The sequence below is a fragment of the Perognathus longimembris genome, chromosome 25 (genome assembly GCF_023159225.1).
Source record: "Perognathus longimembris pacificus isolate PPM17 chromosome 25, ASM2315922v1, whole genome shotgun sequence".
Taxonomy (NCBI): Eukaryota; Metazoa; Chordata; class Mammalia; order Rodentia; family Heteromyidae; genus Perognathus; species Perognathus longimembris.
This window is the reverse complement of record NC_063185.1, coordinates 18,298,602-18,316,517: the sequence shown is the minus strand read 5'-3', so window position 1 is coordinate 18,316,517 and position 17,916 is coordinate 18,298,602. Positions and strand designations below refer to the sequence as shown.

The following is a 17,916-nucleotide window of genomic DNA, read 5'->3' as shown; positions in this document are numbered from 1 at the left end:
AGATCTGAGGATCATAGTTCAAAGCCAGGCAGGACAGGAAAGTCTGTAAGACTCCTATCTCCGGTTAACCACCAGAAAACCAGAAGGGGGGCTGTGGCTCAAAGTGGTAGAGCGCTAGCCTTGAGCTGAAGACCCCCATAGAGGATGGAAATTTCTAGTCCTCTTCCCTCCCTCCAATATTTCTCCAAATGGTTGCTTTTTGGCCATGGGTGAGAGTTTCTGAGGCCTTGGGGGGAGAGGTGCAGACAAGAGGATATTTTAAATTTCTCTTTCACCAGCCCAAGGTGTCTGGCCTTTTCCTATCAAATCAAAGCCCCGGTGCTAATAATGCAGGGCCCCAAAAATAGCCGCGGGTAGCCTTTAATGGCATTCACACATGGAGAGAGGTCATTCATTGCCAAGAATGGAGAGGATGGGGGGGGGGGGCGGAGAGGGGGCGGGGCCAGCGGCGCGGGAACCCTGGGACTGTCCGGGAAGCAACTCAGGGAAAGCCTGGAAGAGGGATGACACCCCCACACCCCAAGAAACTACGCCTTAGCGTGGTCTATCTGCAGGCACCTTTACGTGGGGCGGTCCTGCATTGGGATCTTGGCTCTTTAGACCTTGCCTGGGGACACAGTCCCAGTCCCTGGGTGACACAGACCCTGGGTCACCGAGCCCTGGGGACCTGCGGTGACTCTGCCACAGGTGAAGACTAACCCAGCCTTGAACCAGGATCCTCCTGACTTCAGTAGGTGGGATTCCTATGCTATTTAAAGGGCGAGTCGGAAATGGGGATGGAGGTCCCTGACTCAGGGCAGTGGGATGACCAGAACGGGGACCCTAAAACCAACTTGAGGTTGGGCATGAACCCTGAGTCTAGGACTTACCAAAAAAAGAACAAACAAATGTAATTACAGGAGAGAAGTCCCAGGCTGCTGCTCCACAACCCGTAATTCCGAGACATGAGCCATCATATTTTTCTCCGTGAGTTGAGTCCAGTTCTCCTGGCTGCCTTGTCACCCCTAATCGTGTGGCGCCTTCCTTAGCATCTTGGGAGCCGCACCTACCTCCAGGGAGGCGTGATGGGTCCTGGAAATCCTTTCCCTCCTCCCTCTCATTTCTCTCCACTTACTCCTAAGAGAGGGCAGATTGGCCTTTGGACGTCCGCTTGGCTGTGCTAGTGGTGGGAATCAGTTAGTAGATTACAAGGTCACCTTCAAAAGCCAATGAGCAACTGGGCGCTTTGCCCAGTGGCCCGATGGCCATGCCCTTCTCGCTGCTAACATCCTAAGCGCATTGTGGAATCTCCTCTTTAGCCAACTCTGCTTCCTGGAGTCCCAGTGATGAGATAAGGATTTAGGTGGAGAGATGGGGGGATGGCCTTTATTCTCATTGCATTTATTGTACCCCAGCCCAGAGAGGCAGAAAGAGGTCCTGTCTGTACCAAGTCTAGTGAATAAGCATTGGCCGTTTGTTTTATGTGCTGCTTTATTTATTGGCGCTCTTTGGGGAAGACTTGTCAAGACAGAATTCAGGCAGATGGAGGTTTATGGATTTTCATAGGCTCCATGATTTCTGACCTTAATTTCTCTTTGTAGCTCAGAGACATTACAGGAAAAGAGGATTGTTTTTGTTGTCCTAGAAATGATAAGACTGCCTGGAAAATGAACCATTCTTGGTGATGGATGTGATCTAGCTCTCTCCTCCTTTTCCTCCCAAACCCGTTTGTGCTAGACGAACACAAAGGAGAGAAGTAACAAGGAGAAAGCTTTCTAGCGATTAGCAGGATGGGTTAGTTACTATCCTTTTATAAATTGCTTTTAGTGTGCTGATCTTGAGGCTTGAACTTGGGGGTACCCTCTCAAGCTTGGCTATTTCACTCATGACTAGCAACCTACCGTTTGAGCCACCGCGCCTCTAGTTCTGGATCAAATGGAGATAAGAATCTCTGATGTGTCTGTCTGGGTTCACTTCAGATTGATGATCCTCAGATCTCAGCCTCCTAAGTAGCTAGGATTATAAGTGTGAGCTACAGGCACATGCTAGTTACCACCTTCTTCCCGCTCTTGTTCTCTTCCTCTCTTCCTTCTCCCTCTCCCCCCTCTCTCTTTTTGTCAGTTATGGGGCTTGCACTCAGGGCCTAGGTGCTGTCCCTGAGCTTTCTTGCTCAAGGCTAGCCTCTACCAGTTTGATCTACAGCGCCACTTTAGTTTCCTGGGGGTGAATTGGAGATAAGAGTCTTAGAGACTTTCCTGCCCTGCGTGGGCTGCACTGGCTCATACCATCTCTTATTACTGTACTTCTCTCCCAAAGATGTCTGGTAGAAATGCATAGCGGAACCCTCCCTCCCGCTTCCCTTTAGCTTCCTCTAGGGTCAGCAGAAGACTTCAGCATCTTTTTTTTTTTTTTTTTTTTTTTTGCCAGTCCTGGGCCTTGGACTCAGGGCCTGAGCACTGTCCCTGGCTTCTTTTTGCTCAAGGCTAGCACTCTGCCACTTGAGCCACAGCGCCACTTCTGGCCATTTTCTGTATATGTGGTGCTGGGGAATTGAACCCAGGGCTTCACGTATAGGAGGCAAGCACTCTTGCCACTAGGCCGTATCCCCAGCCCGACTTCAGCATCTTATCTAGGTTAAAGGACGCTTCTCTTTGACCCTGCCTTAACAGGAGCTTCATTTGTTGTTGGCGGAATTCAATTTCCTGGATCCAAACGGGCTCAGAATGGCTCAGCCACTGTCCCACTGCTCCTAGCCGATTGCTCGGCTGAGTTACACGGACATGAATCACAGACATATGGATTCCATTCCACTTGAAAATGCACATGGCTGAGGAAATGAAAGGATATCATTCTTTAACCAAGTATTTGGCAGATCCGAAGCACTCAAAATGTTTCTCCAAGCTCTGCCTGCAGCTGGGGCTCTGCATTCCTGGCAGCTGCAGCTCGAATGGAGGAGGCTGGTGCCGAGGAAGCAGTTGGGTGCATGGGCGGGGGCCCTGATTTGATGCCTGTCGGTGTCTGCAGTTTCCTTCCAATGACTTCCTTGTGGTTGTTGTTGTTGGAGGACCGCGTCAAGAATAGATTCAACCCTGCTCCCTTGAAGACAGGGAATGAATGCGTGGGTCAGTGGATATTCTAAGTGCCGAGTTGGCCGCCCCTGTCCTGGAGGGGCCTGGCGGTTCTGGTTTTCTTTAGGCTGAGATGATTTCATCTGTAGCCTTTGGAGACACCACCCCCCCCCCCCACATCCACACTCAGCCCCTGGAGTTGCAGAACAAATGGGTCGTCGGTGCCAGCTGTGGGCTTTGGCTAAGCCAAATTCTCAGCCACACCCTTTCATAAGCTAGGTCTCAGGACTGCAAGGAACTGAAGGTTTATATCTCCTTCAGAGCCAGGGGTCCCAAGTCCTGAGCCCCCAAGGGGATGATATTTGGAGATGAGGCCTTTGCGGGGGGATGCTAAGACGGTGAGGGCCCTGCCTTCATCCACAGGCCTGGGTGTTCTTACCAATGATTCCCAGAGAGCTAGCTGGCCCCTTCCTAGTGGGTAAAGATGCAGCTGGAAGCAACGTCTAGGAAACCAAAGGGGGTTCTCGCCCCCACCAAATGGGTAGAAATGAATCTCTGTGGTTTGCAAGCCACTCTGTTTATGGCCTCTTGTTGTAGCCGTTCAAGTGGACCAAGGCCGCATTATTTCTACAGCTTTAAAAACATGGTAGCAGCGGTTAGGGATTCCGTCCCTGTGATTGGACCTGGCACCGGAAGTTATACAGGAACATCCCCAAATGGAAACAATGTAGATGTGCTCATTCTAAAGGCCAGGAGCTCATCTGCTCCAAGTAACTTGATCCATGGAGTGGATCCAGGCTTGGACTTGCGTATGGTACGTACCGGAGAGGCCCAGATTCTGTTCCAGCCCCTGGTTGGGTGCCTGTTGCTTAGGTGTTTGGTGGTTCGGGCAGGCCTCTTGACTTCTGAGTCTTCCTCTCTTCAGATTCCTGCCAATGCTCACTGTTGAGTAAGTCCTGACCAAGCTGCCCTGTGCAAAGACTCTTCAAACAACGGCTTATTTCAGGAATGATGTTGTCATTATCCCCTTTGTATAAATAAGGAAACTTAAGCATGAGGAGTTGAGCCTAATTTACCAGTCATCAAGCCTCCAGAGTCAGGGGGTCAATCTCCCATGTGTCTGACTCTTAAACTACAGTTTACACCTTCATGGAAATGAGCAATATGAATACCTTCATTGCAGGGTGTGCTGTAAATTGAAAAATGCATGCTCTTCTCCCCAAACACATTCTTTTTTTTGGCCAGTCCTGGGGCTTGGACTCAGGGCCTGAGCACTGTCCCTGGCTTCTTTTTGCTCAAGGCTAGCACTCTGCCACTTGAGCCACAGCGCCACTTCTGGTCATTTTCTGTATATGTGGTGCTGGGGAATTGAACCCAGGGCCTCATGTATACGAGGCAAGCACTCTTCCCACTAGACCATATCCCCAGCCCCCCAAACACATTCTAATCTCTGTAATATATAGCAGTATTGCCTTATAAGGAACAGGAAGGTTCTGGAGGCGTGTTTTAGTTAACTTAAGGCATGCTTAAGTTAAAATAGTAGGAGATGATCCCAGAGCACTTAGGAGAGGCTTTATATTTAGAGAGAGAGAGAGGCGAAGGGAGATTTGGACACAGTAAACCCAGGAAACAAATACACAGGGTTTGTGGTGTGGAGATGTTCAATCTCTGTGAGCTTCCTCCAATGCCTGGCACACAGAGAGCAGACCTACCATCCATGCCAGCTTTGGTGGACAAGGATGAAGGTTCTGTGGAAGGTGTTGGTGAGGGAGGCCAGACCACCCTCCTTCCTCCATCCTGGTCAGTGTATGGTGGGGTCTGGGCAGGAATGAAATGGACACCGGCTCCTTGCATGCTCTGGAGCTCTGAGCGTGGCCAAGTCTCCTGGCCTTGGGGCGTCTCCCTATTCCTCTGCTCCAGGAACCTCATCCCATGATGCTCTCTGAATCGGCGGCATTACGCACTAACTGGACTTACAGTGCCCGGTGCACACAATCAATAGCCGCTGTTGTTTGCATTTTGCAGGGTCAGGAAAACAAGTAAGGATGATGTCAGAGGGAATTCCCCCGAGTGGGTTTCCAAATGCAAGGAAGAGAGGTTGGCCTTCAGATCCGCTGCTCCGGGAGGAAACCACCCTGCTCCTCAGCGGGGCCCGGCTCTCCCCGCACCCCGGCTGTGTCTGCACGGTCCCTGGCCCTCCCCGGGGCAGGCCTGGACCATTCGATAAGGGCTGGGGGGATGGATGTTGGGATCTGTGCACCGCTTCCGGTTCTATCTCTTTCCAGGGACCCAGCCCAGGCTGCCGGCATGGCCGGAAGGATATCCACTGTCTTCTTTTGTCTCCAGCTTATTTCTCCTGGCTGCCCTTCAGCGGGAGCGTGGCGGGGGGAGCAGGGAGTGAATGGGAGGAAACCGCCCGCCCGCTGCCCTGGTGGCCTCAAATGGACCCTCGTCAGGGCTACGGGATGCAGGGTGGAACTGGGAAGAAATCCGGGGCTGGAGCCCTTCATCCTCAGGCTGCTGACCTAGAAAAGAACAGCACCTCACAGGCACTTGTTAACTCTTACCTACATTGACCCAGATGGCAGTCATCCTGGATCCTTTGTGTGTGTGGGAGTGTGTGTGTGCACACGTGTGTCCGTTCTGAGGCTTAACCTCAGGGCCTGGGCACTGTCCCTTAGCTTTTTTTTTTTGCTCAGGGCTAGTGCTCGACCACTTGTGCTACAACTCCACATCCGGCTTTTTGGTGGTTAATTAAAGGTAAGCGTCTCACAGACTTTCCTGCCCAAGCTGGCCCCACACAGCGATCCTCGGCTCTCAGCCTTCTGAGTAGCTAGGATGATAGGCCTCAGGCACCAGGGTTAGGAAGATGGAGGAGAACGGAAAAGGAATAGGCCGGACTCCATCGTCAACGGGAGAGGACTTTATTGAGGAACAGCGAGGGGCTTAGATCTTCCTGAGGAATTGGATCGAGGTTGTATGGGGGACTGGATTTGGGGGGTGGGTGGCTTATATAGGGTTTAACACGGAGGCAGAAAATAGAAAATGGGTTATGGTCTCTTGGGGGCCCAAGGCCAGGCCCACAGTGGAAGGCTCCATTTGGGGTGAGAGGGGCTATTGATCCCTGGGGACCAAGGGTGGTGTCCTCGGCCAGGCCCTGCCTGTGGACAGCCATGTGGTCAAGCCTGTTCGTGTGTACCTAGTGTCTTGGTGGGCCTGGAAGGATAAGCCAGAAGTCAATCCTTCATAGTCCATCTTCAGATTCATAAAAAGAGGGGGCCTAGAAGGGCGAGGCAGTTCCTTCAACCAGTGCCGGGCCAATGGATGGCTTTAGATGAGGCCAGGAGGAGAGGTGACTGGGAGTCAGACTGAGAAAACAACATATAAATTATCAGGCTGAGTCAAGGGGAATTGGAGCTGTCGTCCTCATAGTCTCAGTATTCCTAACCAGACACACGGCTTGTCACTCCCAAGAGGGAGGATGAGGAAAGGGCTGGGCCTCTGTACCAGGAGCCTGGACAAGGGCTCTCCACAGCTCCCCGGTTCCCCTGAAGAGTCGGAGCTCCTTGAGATCCACTCAGAGCGCTTCCCAAAGAGGAGAGCCTCCCGGGGTGCAAGTTTCAGCACTGATTTACTTCAGTATAACAGGGCTCGAGTAGGGAGAAACAGGGTAAAGGGAAACCTTCCCAGCTCTCCTGCAGGAAATAGGAGTTAAAAACTCAAAAAAAAAAAAATGACCCCTCCTAACTGTGGCTTTTATACTTCACTGGGCGAATCCCAGAATACCAGGAACTCTGGGTCCTTGGACAATGGTTCTGCGTGGGTTTAAGATGGGTGAGGCCCACCCCAAACCGAGGTGACCCAGGATTTCCATTAGCCAGATCAGCCCTTCATTGTTGGTTTTTTAAATTTTTCTGTCTCCGCGCATGCAGGGGAGTTCCTAGATGTTTACCATTTCAAAGGAGAGGGCGGATTTAGAGAGCCTTACCTCACCCTCCTACCCACAGAAGTAGGCATATGGAGAGGGAACTAGAGTGTGTGTGTGTGTGTGTGTGTGTGTGTGTGTGTGTGTGTGTGTGTTTTGGTTACTTCCTGGTTTCATCTTAAAAATAATAGCATTTCCTCATCGCTTCTGTCCATCCTGCCTCGCTTCCAGGGGGTTTGAGTGGTTCCAGGCGTGAAACTGGATTCTCCTGTGTTTTCCTCCGGGTGGGGTTCTCCCTGGTCTAGCTGTGCTTTCTGTACCTTGGCTGAGAAACATTTCCTAAAGAGACATTTGGGCCCAGCCGGGTGGATGGAGCTGAGCACCAGAGGGGAAGAGCCAGGCCAAGATGGCTTCTTGACACTTGTCCTGGAAGCGGTGCATGCTGGGAGGCACTTTTGGACTGGGGGTGATGCCCCGGAAGTCCCGCCTTCTGGTCTTTCCTTGGCTCCCTCCCAGCTTCGGGGGATCTGACCAAATGGTTCATCTAGGCTCCCTCGACATTTGAGGGTGCTTCTGCCCCCCACCCCACCCCACCCCCAAGTGTCCTTCTTCTTGGCCAAATAGAACATGCCTGCTGTGGTGAAGAAGAAGGAAAATTCTATGCAAAGCGAGGCCGATCCCGAGAGCCCCGGGATGGCGGACTCTGTCCCAGGAGAGAAGCCGAGCTGCTTCCCGGGGAGATATTTTGATTTTAAGAAAATGTGTGTCTAGTAGAGCACCAAGGCCAAGGCATGCACAAACCTTTTGGCTGACCCCCTGAGTTCTAACTGAATAGGCTTCCGGGAAAGTTGGGGTGCAGTTCTTGATTAAACTCAACTGGGGACAGATGGGGGGTTCAGAGAATCTCTGGCTTGACCGCCTTCCCTTCCTCCTGCCTTCCTTCCCTCCTTCCTTCCTTCCCTCCCTCCCTCCCTCCTTCCCTACTTCCCTTTCTCCTCTTTCCCTCCTTTGCTGGGTTTGAACTCAAGGCCATGCAGGTGCTCTGCCCCTGGAGCCACACCTTGTAAGGAGAATGGAGGAGAAGGGAAAAGGAATGGGGCAGGCTGGATTATCCACAGGCGAGGACTGTTTATTGGGGAACAGCAAGGGGCGCAGATCTTCCCGCCGGTCGGAGGTTGTGCGAGGGGGTGAGTTTGAGACCAGGCTTATAAGGGGTCTGAGCAAGGAGGCAGAAAGCACCACTAGGTCTAGGAAGTTGGCTTTTTCTGGGGGCCACAATGGATTGTTTGCTACTGGGCCTAGGTGAATTGCCCTGCCTGCACATCAAGGCAGGGTGGTGTGGCCCTGAGGTTTTGCCTGGTGTCTGTAGGCGCCTGGGGCAGTAGGGCAGGTAGGTGTCTGTCCGTCGTTTACACCGGAGCCCTTTGGCTGTACTTGGTTTCCAGATAGGATCTCGCTGTTGTTTTTTTTTAAATCAGGGCCTAGCCTCAAGCCACCATCTTTCTTCCTATGTCTCCCAGTAGCTGGTATTCTAGAACAAGCACTAGCATGGCTAAACTTGTTTGTTGATAGGAGAATCTCACCAACTTGTTGTTATTGTTCCTGCTGGGCTTGAACTCCAGTCCTATTACTGCCTTCCTCGCAGCGGGTATTATAGGAGTGAACCATCTCGCTCAGCGTCTTCTTTTCTGACTAGTCTCCGAGACCTTGTGCTTGAGCTTCTCCACTCCTTCTTTCTCCACCGCTTCCTTCTTTCTTTCCTCCCTCGTTGGGCAAATGTGAGTGGTAACCGCGGCCGGCTGGGGGCCTGGAGAGGCCCCGGCCAACCAAACCCAGTCCTTGCCAGCCACGGGACTTAGGACAACGTAAACAAGAGCAGATGCAGGACACACAGGGTGCTGCAAGGATGGGGGGAGGGGGAGGGAGTACCCCTGGACTGGGCATTCTGGAGGCTTCTAGAAGGAAGTGAAGAAAGGAAAGTGAGGAGGATGTGGCCAGGGTTGGCTATCCATGCCGGATGTGAGTTACCACATATGTACTAGGGCAGGAACAAAGGCCCCGGGGCTAAGGAGGGGGGGGGGGCTTCAGTGCTTAGAGCCCTGGGGGGGGGGGGCTTGGAGAGACCCCTAGGATGAGCCCTTGGAGAACCTTGATGAGTCCCCCGTATTTACAATTCAAAGGACTTCATCTCCCAGGAACTGGGAGACCCCCCTCACTCCCCCCCAATGAGCAGGGGGTGGGGGGTGGGGTCTTCCCTGGGGATTTCACACCAGCTGTTGTTGACAGCTGTGACGTCACTGTGTGGGCGGGGCCGGGCTGGGCGTCCCTCTGCCCCTAGAAGGAGCAATGGGGTCTGTATGACTTGCAGGCCCCCCCTTCCTCCTCCTCTTCCCCTCGGGGTTAGGGGTTTGGTTGCCACATCCATGCCCTTGCATCACCCTCCCCGGGAGAGGGGCCCAGATGGGCCAGAGGCAACAATGGCGGCATTCTATCAGGCCTGCCTTCCCCTTCCGACACCCCCTTCCCGGAAGGGGGGAAGTCACGGAAGGGGACTCTCGGCGGGAGGCTGAAGAGGGTGAGGGGTGAGCCACTGGCCTTGGGGGGGGGGGCGGATGGTGACGCCAGCCCTCTGTGTGCCTGCCTGCCCTGGCCAGGGCGAGCTCTGCCATCACTGGGGTGACAGAGGCGTCCATTCTCGTGGCGTGAGTGGCCCGGGAGACGGGGGGACCCGGGACTCAGACGACGGCAGCGTGGCCCGACACCCAGAGCCCGCGCCGAGACCAAGACGGGAGCACCGTGGCTCTCCCTCGCGTACGCAGCACCCTGGACCATCTGACCTAGTGCTTGCGGTTCCTGGGCTGCTTTCCTGCCCTTCCGGGTGTCCTGGTCTACCCCAGATACTTAGCTATTTAACACGCTCTAACTGACTGAGCTGGACCCAAAACAGTACTGTGGCACTGTGTGACACTGGGTACGTTGCTCTCATTCCCTCCCTTTTTTTTTTTTTCCCAGTTGTTGGTACTTGGGTTTCGAACTCAGAGTCTTGTGCTTGCGTGCGGCTAGCGCTCCGCCGCCCCCTTCCAACCTAGCTTTTGTTCCTTATTTTCCAGTTGGAGTTTCACAGACGTTTCTGCCTGGGCCGGCTTTGAACGGCGACCCTCCGGGTCTCAGCCTCCCCGGTAGCTAGGATTGCAGGTGTGAGCCGCCCGTGCCTGGCTGGCCGCTTTTATTCTCCAACAAAAAACAAAAAGATGTGTCCAAGATAGGAAGTGGGCAAAGGGAGCAGACTATGAAGATGGTTTGTGGGCGGGGTGTGGTGGTGCACACCTGTAACCACAGCTGCTTAGGGGGACCAGGTGTGAGGATCGCAAACTTAGCTCAGAAAACCTAGCTGAGGACGGAACTCAAAGCAAAAGGCCCCCTGGGGGAACCCCCCCCCCCCGCCCCCAGCGACAGCAGGAAGGCAGGAGCATTTTAGACAGATGAGTGCCAGCACATGGAAGGCCACGGGAGGTCTGGGTTTGGACTGGGCAGCCTCAGCAGCCTCAGCGGTTCCCACGCCACGGCCCTGGCCGAGGTCTCACCCGGCCTAGTGGGTTCCGGGTCCTCGGTGGATTCCTGGTTCCCGGGTCAGCAGGGCCCTGGCCTCCAACGAGGAGGGCTGCTGCTTCTCTGCTTGCAAATTAGGCGGTGGCGTTTCTAGAATACGGACTGGACACCGGCCAGCCAGGGACCGCAGGTCGCCTGGACTCTGTGGGGGCTTCTTGTGTCCCCAAGTTCTTGGCTGGCCGGGCACCCATGGCTCGTGCCTGTGAGCCTAGCCACTCAGGAGGCTGAGATCTGAGGACTGAGGTTCAAAGCCAGCCTGGGCGGGAAAGACTCTGACAAGACGCCAGCAAAGAGCTGGATGGAGAGGTGTATCAAGTGGTAAAGGACGCCAGAATAAAGCTAAGAGACGGCACCCAGGCCCTGAGTTCAAGACTGAGGACTAGCACACACCAAGAAACCACGATCTCTCTCTCCCCCCCTTCCTCTTGCTCTCTCCCTCTTCCCCCCTCCCCCCGTCTCCCACTCTTTCTCACTTCCCCTCTCTCTCCTTCTCTGTCCCTCTCCTTCCCTCTTTCTCTTTCCCTCACTTTGAGTTCTGGCCATGACTAATGGTTGACAATACTAAGACGTGTTGGACAGGTTTATCAGAGTCACTGGAATGTCTGGTCAGAGTCTAAAACGTGGGGTTGCTCTCCCTGCCCCCCCCCCCCCGCCCCCCCTCGTGTGACATTTGCTCCTTTGCTTTTTCAGGGAAGCTTCCTCTCCCCCCCACCCCCACCCCCCCTTCAGCTCTTTTCTTCAACCTTCTGAGTTTCCTCCCCCAACCTTATCTGGGCAGCAAGACTGACCCCTCCTCCCCTGCCCCTCCTCCTCCGCCGCCCGCGTTTCCCTCTTCTGTGGTTTCCCTTGACGGCTGAACTGATGGAGGAGCACAGTGGTGGTTTACCCCAGACTGGTTGCTGAAGGACTACTTGGAAGGGAGCACATGTGCTTTGCCATTTCAGAGAACCATTTCCTTTCCTCCAGCTCCCCTCAGTCGATTGCAGTATACACCCATGGAAGGGAGGGAGGACGTTCCGTGGGGCCCTCCGCTATCTGGCACCGCTGGTCATCTTGGTAGGGAGGTGGTAGAGGATTGAGACCCTGCCGGCCGGAGGAGTAAACAGGGAGTCGGGTGGGCACATTGGGGAGCTGGACGGCGCCTTTCCGTCCTCCAAACAGGGTGTGCTGAATGCTAGAGCACCTGCCCGACACGTATGTACAAGGTCCCGGGTTCCCATCCCCAGGGCCAGAAGGAAAGGAGAATTGTCCGGGGCTTGAGTAGCTTGCGCAGACTCCATTCCCACTCTGGTTAGCGTGTTGCTATCTGGATGGATGCACGGGCTGGGGGCGCGGCCACCGTCGGGAAGCAAGCCATCATGGTTGGGGTTCTAAATGGAGGAGGAGGAGGAGGAGGGCTCCCCGGGCCTGGAAGAGCGTCTGGGGAGTAACTACCCACGAGCCTTCCTGGCACTGGGGGCCCGCTGGGCTGCATCCCACGATCACGGCCTTCAGAGAGTGAGCGGGGAATGGAGGGGGCCTAGGCCACGGAGAGCTCCCCGAGGGCAACCACGACGGAGCCTGCCCAGACATCCCCAGGGCCCACACAGCTGTCCCACATCTGTCCATTCTTGGTAGGACCAGGTGGAAGAGGAGCGGGGCAGAGGAGGCAGAGGAGGGCTAAAAGGGGGGAGATGGGAGGGAGGGGGAGGGAAGTGGGGGAGGGCAGCCTCTGGAGGAGCAGGGGGGTTGCTGTGGGTACGGGTTTGTTTTTCAAGGTAGTTGGAAGTTATTTTAACCCAATTTGGTGATGGTGGGGACAGGAAGCTTGAGTTCTGTGGGTTTCTTTCCACCCCCTGCCTCTCCCTCCTGAGTGGGGTTGGGGTTTGTGTCTGGTGTGTGTGTGTGTGAGTGTGTGTGTGTGTGTGTGTGAGTGTCTGTTGGGGTGGGGGTTTTCCTGCTGGGATTCAGAGCAGGCACGGTTCTCTTCAGGCCATTGGGGAGCCTGAGCCGCCTGTGTTTCACCCTGGGCCCGTGTGCCGCCCCACGGTGCCTGTATTGGGGTGCGAACACAGGGCCTGAGCACTGCCCCCGGGCTTTCGTGCTGAGGCTAGCGCCCCTGCCGCTCGAGCCGCTGCTTCAGTTGGAGATGAGTCTCACCGACTCTCCTGGCCCAGCCGGCTCCCAGCCGCGATCCTCAGATCTCAGCCCCCTGAGTAGCCGGATGGATGGCAGGCGGGAGCCGTGGGCCCCGGCTTCGGCTTCGCTTTAGGAGCTAAGCTGACAGAGGCGGCGTTGGAATTCAGCTTGGGCCCTGTGATGGGGCCGTGCGGCACCTCCCAGGCCTCCACTGTGGGCCGGGGCTGGTCTGAGCCAGGACCTGATCCCAGCACGGAGCCATGGCATGTGCGTGCTTCTCGTGGGGAACTCAGTGGGTTTTCAGGCTCGGTGGGGCCGGGGTGGGGCCGGGGTATCGATCGAGGTGAGCGCATCCTGCCTGACGTGGCTGAAGTTTGCTCAGAACCTTGCCGTCTAGGGCAGCCGTTCTGAGTCTTATCAGAATCACCAGGGAAGGAGCGAAACCCGTAGTCTGGGCCCAGGCCCCGGGGTTTCTATCTGATTCAGTGCGTCTTGCTTGGGTGGAGCCCAACATGTGCATTTTTTTAAACTCGATGTTGATTTGCAAGTGGGTTATGGGACAGAGAAAGCCGGTACAGAAGATGGAATGGCCGGTGACAGGTGTGGGTGCCCCTGACAGAGATAGTTCTTAACTCAGGGTGAGAACGGAATTACATGTGGTGAGGACGGGCCAGGGTAGTCAGGGGTGTGCCACCCCTGGAAGTTTCCATTGTTGAAACAGCTACCAGGCAGACTCCCTAGACAAGGGAAAAATTCCATCCATCCACCTCTATCTACCCACCCATCCAGCTGTCCATCCGTCCATCCACCCACTCACTCACCCACCCATCTGTGTGTCCATTTATCCACCCACCCGTCCGTCTAATTCATTTATCCACTCATCTGTCCATCATCAGTTCCCCCATCCAACTGCCCATATATCCACCTACCCTTCTATATATCATCCATCCATCTATCCATTATCCATCCACCCATTTATCCACCCATCCATCCATCCACTCACCCATCCTCCATGTATCCACCATATATTCATCATCCATCCACTCACCCATACCTACACCATTCATTCATCCATCCTGTATCCATCCATCCATCCACCTTCTATCCATCCATTCATCCATCCACTTATTCACAATAAACAGGCTCTGCCTGCTTGCTAGGGCTGACAGCTAAGCCCACTGCTCAGCTAGTGGGGAGCTAGCCAAGATAGTTGGGAGTTGTCTGGAAAGACAGCCATGGTCCCTGCCTTTATGAGTCCACAGTCTAGTGGGTTTAATTATTATGACTTCAGGGGACCCTTTCAATGCTAAGACATGGATGCTGGAGGCAGAGCCTCAGAGTAAGAACCATAGAAAGAATCTTCTGAGGATGTCTGGCTGAGAACCAGCAAGCATGAAAACCTCCAAGGCTCAATGCAGAAGGCTGTCTTTGGACGTGGCATTTAGACTGCATTAGTATGCGTGTAGTATACTTTGAGAGATGTATTAGTATGCATTGATTCTTTCCTTGGAGTGTGGGGAGCACTGGGGTTTGAACTCAGGGCTTGGGCACTGTCCCTGAGCTTCCTTTTTTGCTCAAGGCTAACACTCTACCACTTGAGCCACGGCGCCACTTCCGGCCTTTTCTGTGTATGTGGTGCTGGGGAATCGAACCCAGGGTTTCATGCATGCTAGGCAAGTACTGTGCCACTAAGCCACATTCTCAGCCCTAATCTACCTCTTAAGCCATGCCCCTAGGCCTTTTGCTTTAATTCTTGTTCAGATAGCCTTGAGTCTATTGCTCAGGTTAACCTCAGACTATGATTCTCCTAAGGCCTATCTAGGCCTTTCTCATAGCTGGGAATCTTAGGTGTATGTCATCATGCCTTTGATGATAGGGTCATGTAAAAACGTTTTCTTACCTGAACTGGCCCCCAACCATGATCTTTCTTTCTCTGACTCCAAAGTAGCTGGGATAATAGCCCTGGGCCATCGCTGGGCCCTGTGACACTTGGTTTTTAAGACAGCTTATCAAAGAGATACATTTTTTTCTCTTTTTTTTTTTTTTTTGCGAAAGAGGAAGCAAAGGTCTGGATAAATGATTTATTTTGCTTCTGCTAAGACTCAGAGGAGGATGAGAATGTATTTACCACAAGTGCATTTCCTGTGGGAAGAATTCACACCTTCCCTCTGGCACGGAGAATGGGCCATTACACTCTAAACCCAGGCCAGCCATCGTTATGCAGTCTCTAAAAGCAACCCAGGAAACCGGCTGCAGGAATGAGCTAATTGCTTTATAGTCTCTTCAAGACTGGCTGGAGAGGGTTAGAGAGAAAAGGAGCTCTATTCCATCAGTGTTTTGGGGGTTCTTCCAACCGTAAGCCTTGTTAAAAGCAATGGTAAATCTGGTGCTTACACCTGTAATCCTAACTCCTTGGGAGGATTGAGAATTGAGGCCAGCTCCGGGAGACACGTTCATGAGGCCTCCTCTCAACAGAGAGCTGGGTACAGTGACCAATGAATGCCTGTCATTGAGCTATGGTGGGAAGCCTAAAGTAGTCGGTGGACGATGGCGTAGGTGGGTAGGTGGGTACATGAGATCCTATGTCAAAGATAGCCAGCACAAAAAGGGTCTGGAGGCATGGTTCAGAGGCAAAGCACCTGCCTGGCAAGCACAGAGCCGGTGACGATAATGGCTCACGTTCACTCTGAACCAGGTGTGGGATGCGTGTGATCTCGTGTCGATTCTTGAGACAGCCTTTGCCAAATTTGGGAAGTGAAAAATCTAAGAAGGATAGCAAGATGGTAGAAATGGATCAAAAGCCAAGTCTTCAAGCATCCGGCCCGGCTCGCCTGTGTGTAGACAGGAGTCTCACTCCCTGGGCACCACGAGTCTCCCCGTCTGGCCCCAAGGTGGCTGGGGTACCACTAGCTGGGCATCCCTTCGACGTCCATTTTTTTCCTGTAACTTTTGAAGGACGTTCTCTCCGGTGTCACCTGGCCTTTGGCAGGAGATTCTTTGTGTCCACGTCTGAGGATCTGTAATAAAAGAGAAGCCAATGTGCTTAGGAAAGAAAGAATGGGCAGAGCCACTGAGTCAGGGAACAGGAGCCCCGGTCTTGGAAAGAGGGCAAAGGTGGCTCCAGGCACCCCGGTAGCAAGAGCAGATCTCTGACGCCCATCCACTCAGACCTGGAAACAGCTGTTGGCTGGGTTTGCCCGAAGCATGGACCAGTCGTTGGCCAGGGGCAGTTGGGACCCCTTGATTGACAACCCCACCCAAACATGCAACAGAAGGGAAGTTACTCCCTTGAGAAGTGGATGGACCGATTCTAAACACTGTCACATGTAATGTTGGAAGAAAAACCAAACCGAATCAGCAGCCAGGTGCTGGCGGCTCACGCCTGTTATCCAAGCTAATCGCAAGGCTGCGATCTGAGGATTGTGGTTCAGCCTGGGCAGGAAAGTCCATGAGACTCTTGTCTCTAATGAACCATCAACCTTGAGCTGTGGCTCAAGGGGTAGAGCCCTAGCCTTGAGTGAAAAAGCTAAGGGACAGAACCCAGGTCCAGAGTTCGATAAATGGATTAATCAGAAACATCGCTGGCTGTGGTCCCAGGAGGATGGAAAAGAAATTAACATCTGCTTTTATTCTTTTCAGGTACCTTTTTGCTCCAGCCTATACAGAAACTCATTATACCCCAAGTGGCACTCCTCAAACCAGCACGCTGAAATCCGAGGTACGGTTAGCTCAGCCGTTATCCATCCTACGGTGGCTCTAGCTGAGTCCTGTGGGTAGGACCAAGGAGGTGTGTGGTGGCAATGGTCCCTTCTCTGAAGAGATTGTTTCCCCTAACCGAAGACCAAGGGAGTGAGCAGGAGTCGCCCGTCCTTTGTGGCTAAAATGCCTTAACCGAGGGGGCGGAAGGGTTGAGGGTCATTGCACTGATCGGAAATGAACACAAGACATCTTGAAGTATGTGTGGTCTTGACATGTTCATTACTCACATGCTAGCAAAATTTTTATGTAAAAGAAATGCTTTCCACATGATTCTGTCAAGCCATCCAATTAGATATTTGATTAGTCCCTTTCCCAATAGAGACGTGCGGTGTATGATGTTCTGACCAGGATACAAATTTCATGGTCTGCCTTTTTCATGTGATTTTGAAGTTATAAAAGTTGTCTTATTTTGTGTCTGTTTTCTTAGTGTGTGTGTGTGTGTGTGTGTGTGAGAGAGAGAGAGAGAGAGAGAGAGAGAGAGAATCACCCACAGCTCGGCTTTGGTTATCAGCTTCCCCTGCGTGACGCGGGACAGGGCAGTGGCGGATGGTTCTAGAAGGTGGAGTGTGGGGTCACGTGGAAGTTGAAGGGCTCCCCACGCTGGGTGTGAGTGAAAGTCCATCACCTGTACCAGGGCCTTCCTGGTTCCCGCAGGAGTTGAGAGGGTGCCCCGTGGTGACCCCGGCCTTCACCAGGCTCCTCCTCCTCCCTTCCTGCCTCGGTGCTCGGCCATCGGGGCCAGGAGCAGGCGTTGGTCATTTTCACCAAGACAGCTTCACAAAAACGCCTCCGTGTTTGGCTCCTCTGCCCTCAGACCCACAGCTCAAGAATGGTCTGTGTCCCCAAGTCGTCTATGAGCTCATACTTTCTGGTATGAGAGCCCCCCACCCCCCCCCAGGGCGACCCCCCCAACCCGAGAACCCATGGAATGCAGTGACTTCATCGCTGGTCCTCCATCAGGGCTTTGTGTTCTCTGCTGGCGCAGAGAAGCTTCAAGGCTCTCTTAGAAACAGAGAAGTAGAAGAGGCCTTCCACCCAGCCCTCCTTCCTCCAGGGCCTTGTTGGTGGAAGCATATCCCAGCTGGACTGTGGAACGGCTCACTGTTTTCTCTGTTTCTTTCTTGTAATGACAGTACTGGGTCTTAGACTCAGGGCCTGAGTGCTGGCCTTTAGCTTTCTGTGCCATGTGAGCCCCAGCTCCACTTCTGGCTATTTGGTGGTTGGTAAGAACTTAAGAGTCTCACAGACTCTACCTTCCCCAGGCGGGCTTCAAACCGCAATCCTCAGTTCTCAGCCTCCTAAGTAGCTAGGATTGCAGACGTGAGTCCCCGGCACCTGGCTTTCATTATTTTCTTGAATCCTCTGCTACTGGACTCTTGCAAAGTCCCCACCCAGACCCAGGAGGCTCGCAGCCTTCTCATTGGCAAGCTGAGAAATCAAGGAGAAACAGGAATGGAA

General features: G+C 53.6%; 1 protein-coding gene across 1 annotated transcript in view; it reads left to right on the top strand.

The window, feature by feature from the left end:
* Adam19 (ADAM metallopeptidase domain 19) overlaps positions 1 to 17,916 on the top strand; it is a 54,571-nt gene that overhangs the window by 11,348 nt on the left and 25,307 nt on the right. Inside the window, 1 exon segment of the mRNA XM_048333901.1 lies at positions 16,339 to 16,417. Within this exon segment, the coding sequence (XP_048189858.1) occupies positions 16,339 to 16,417 (79 nt within the window).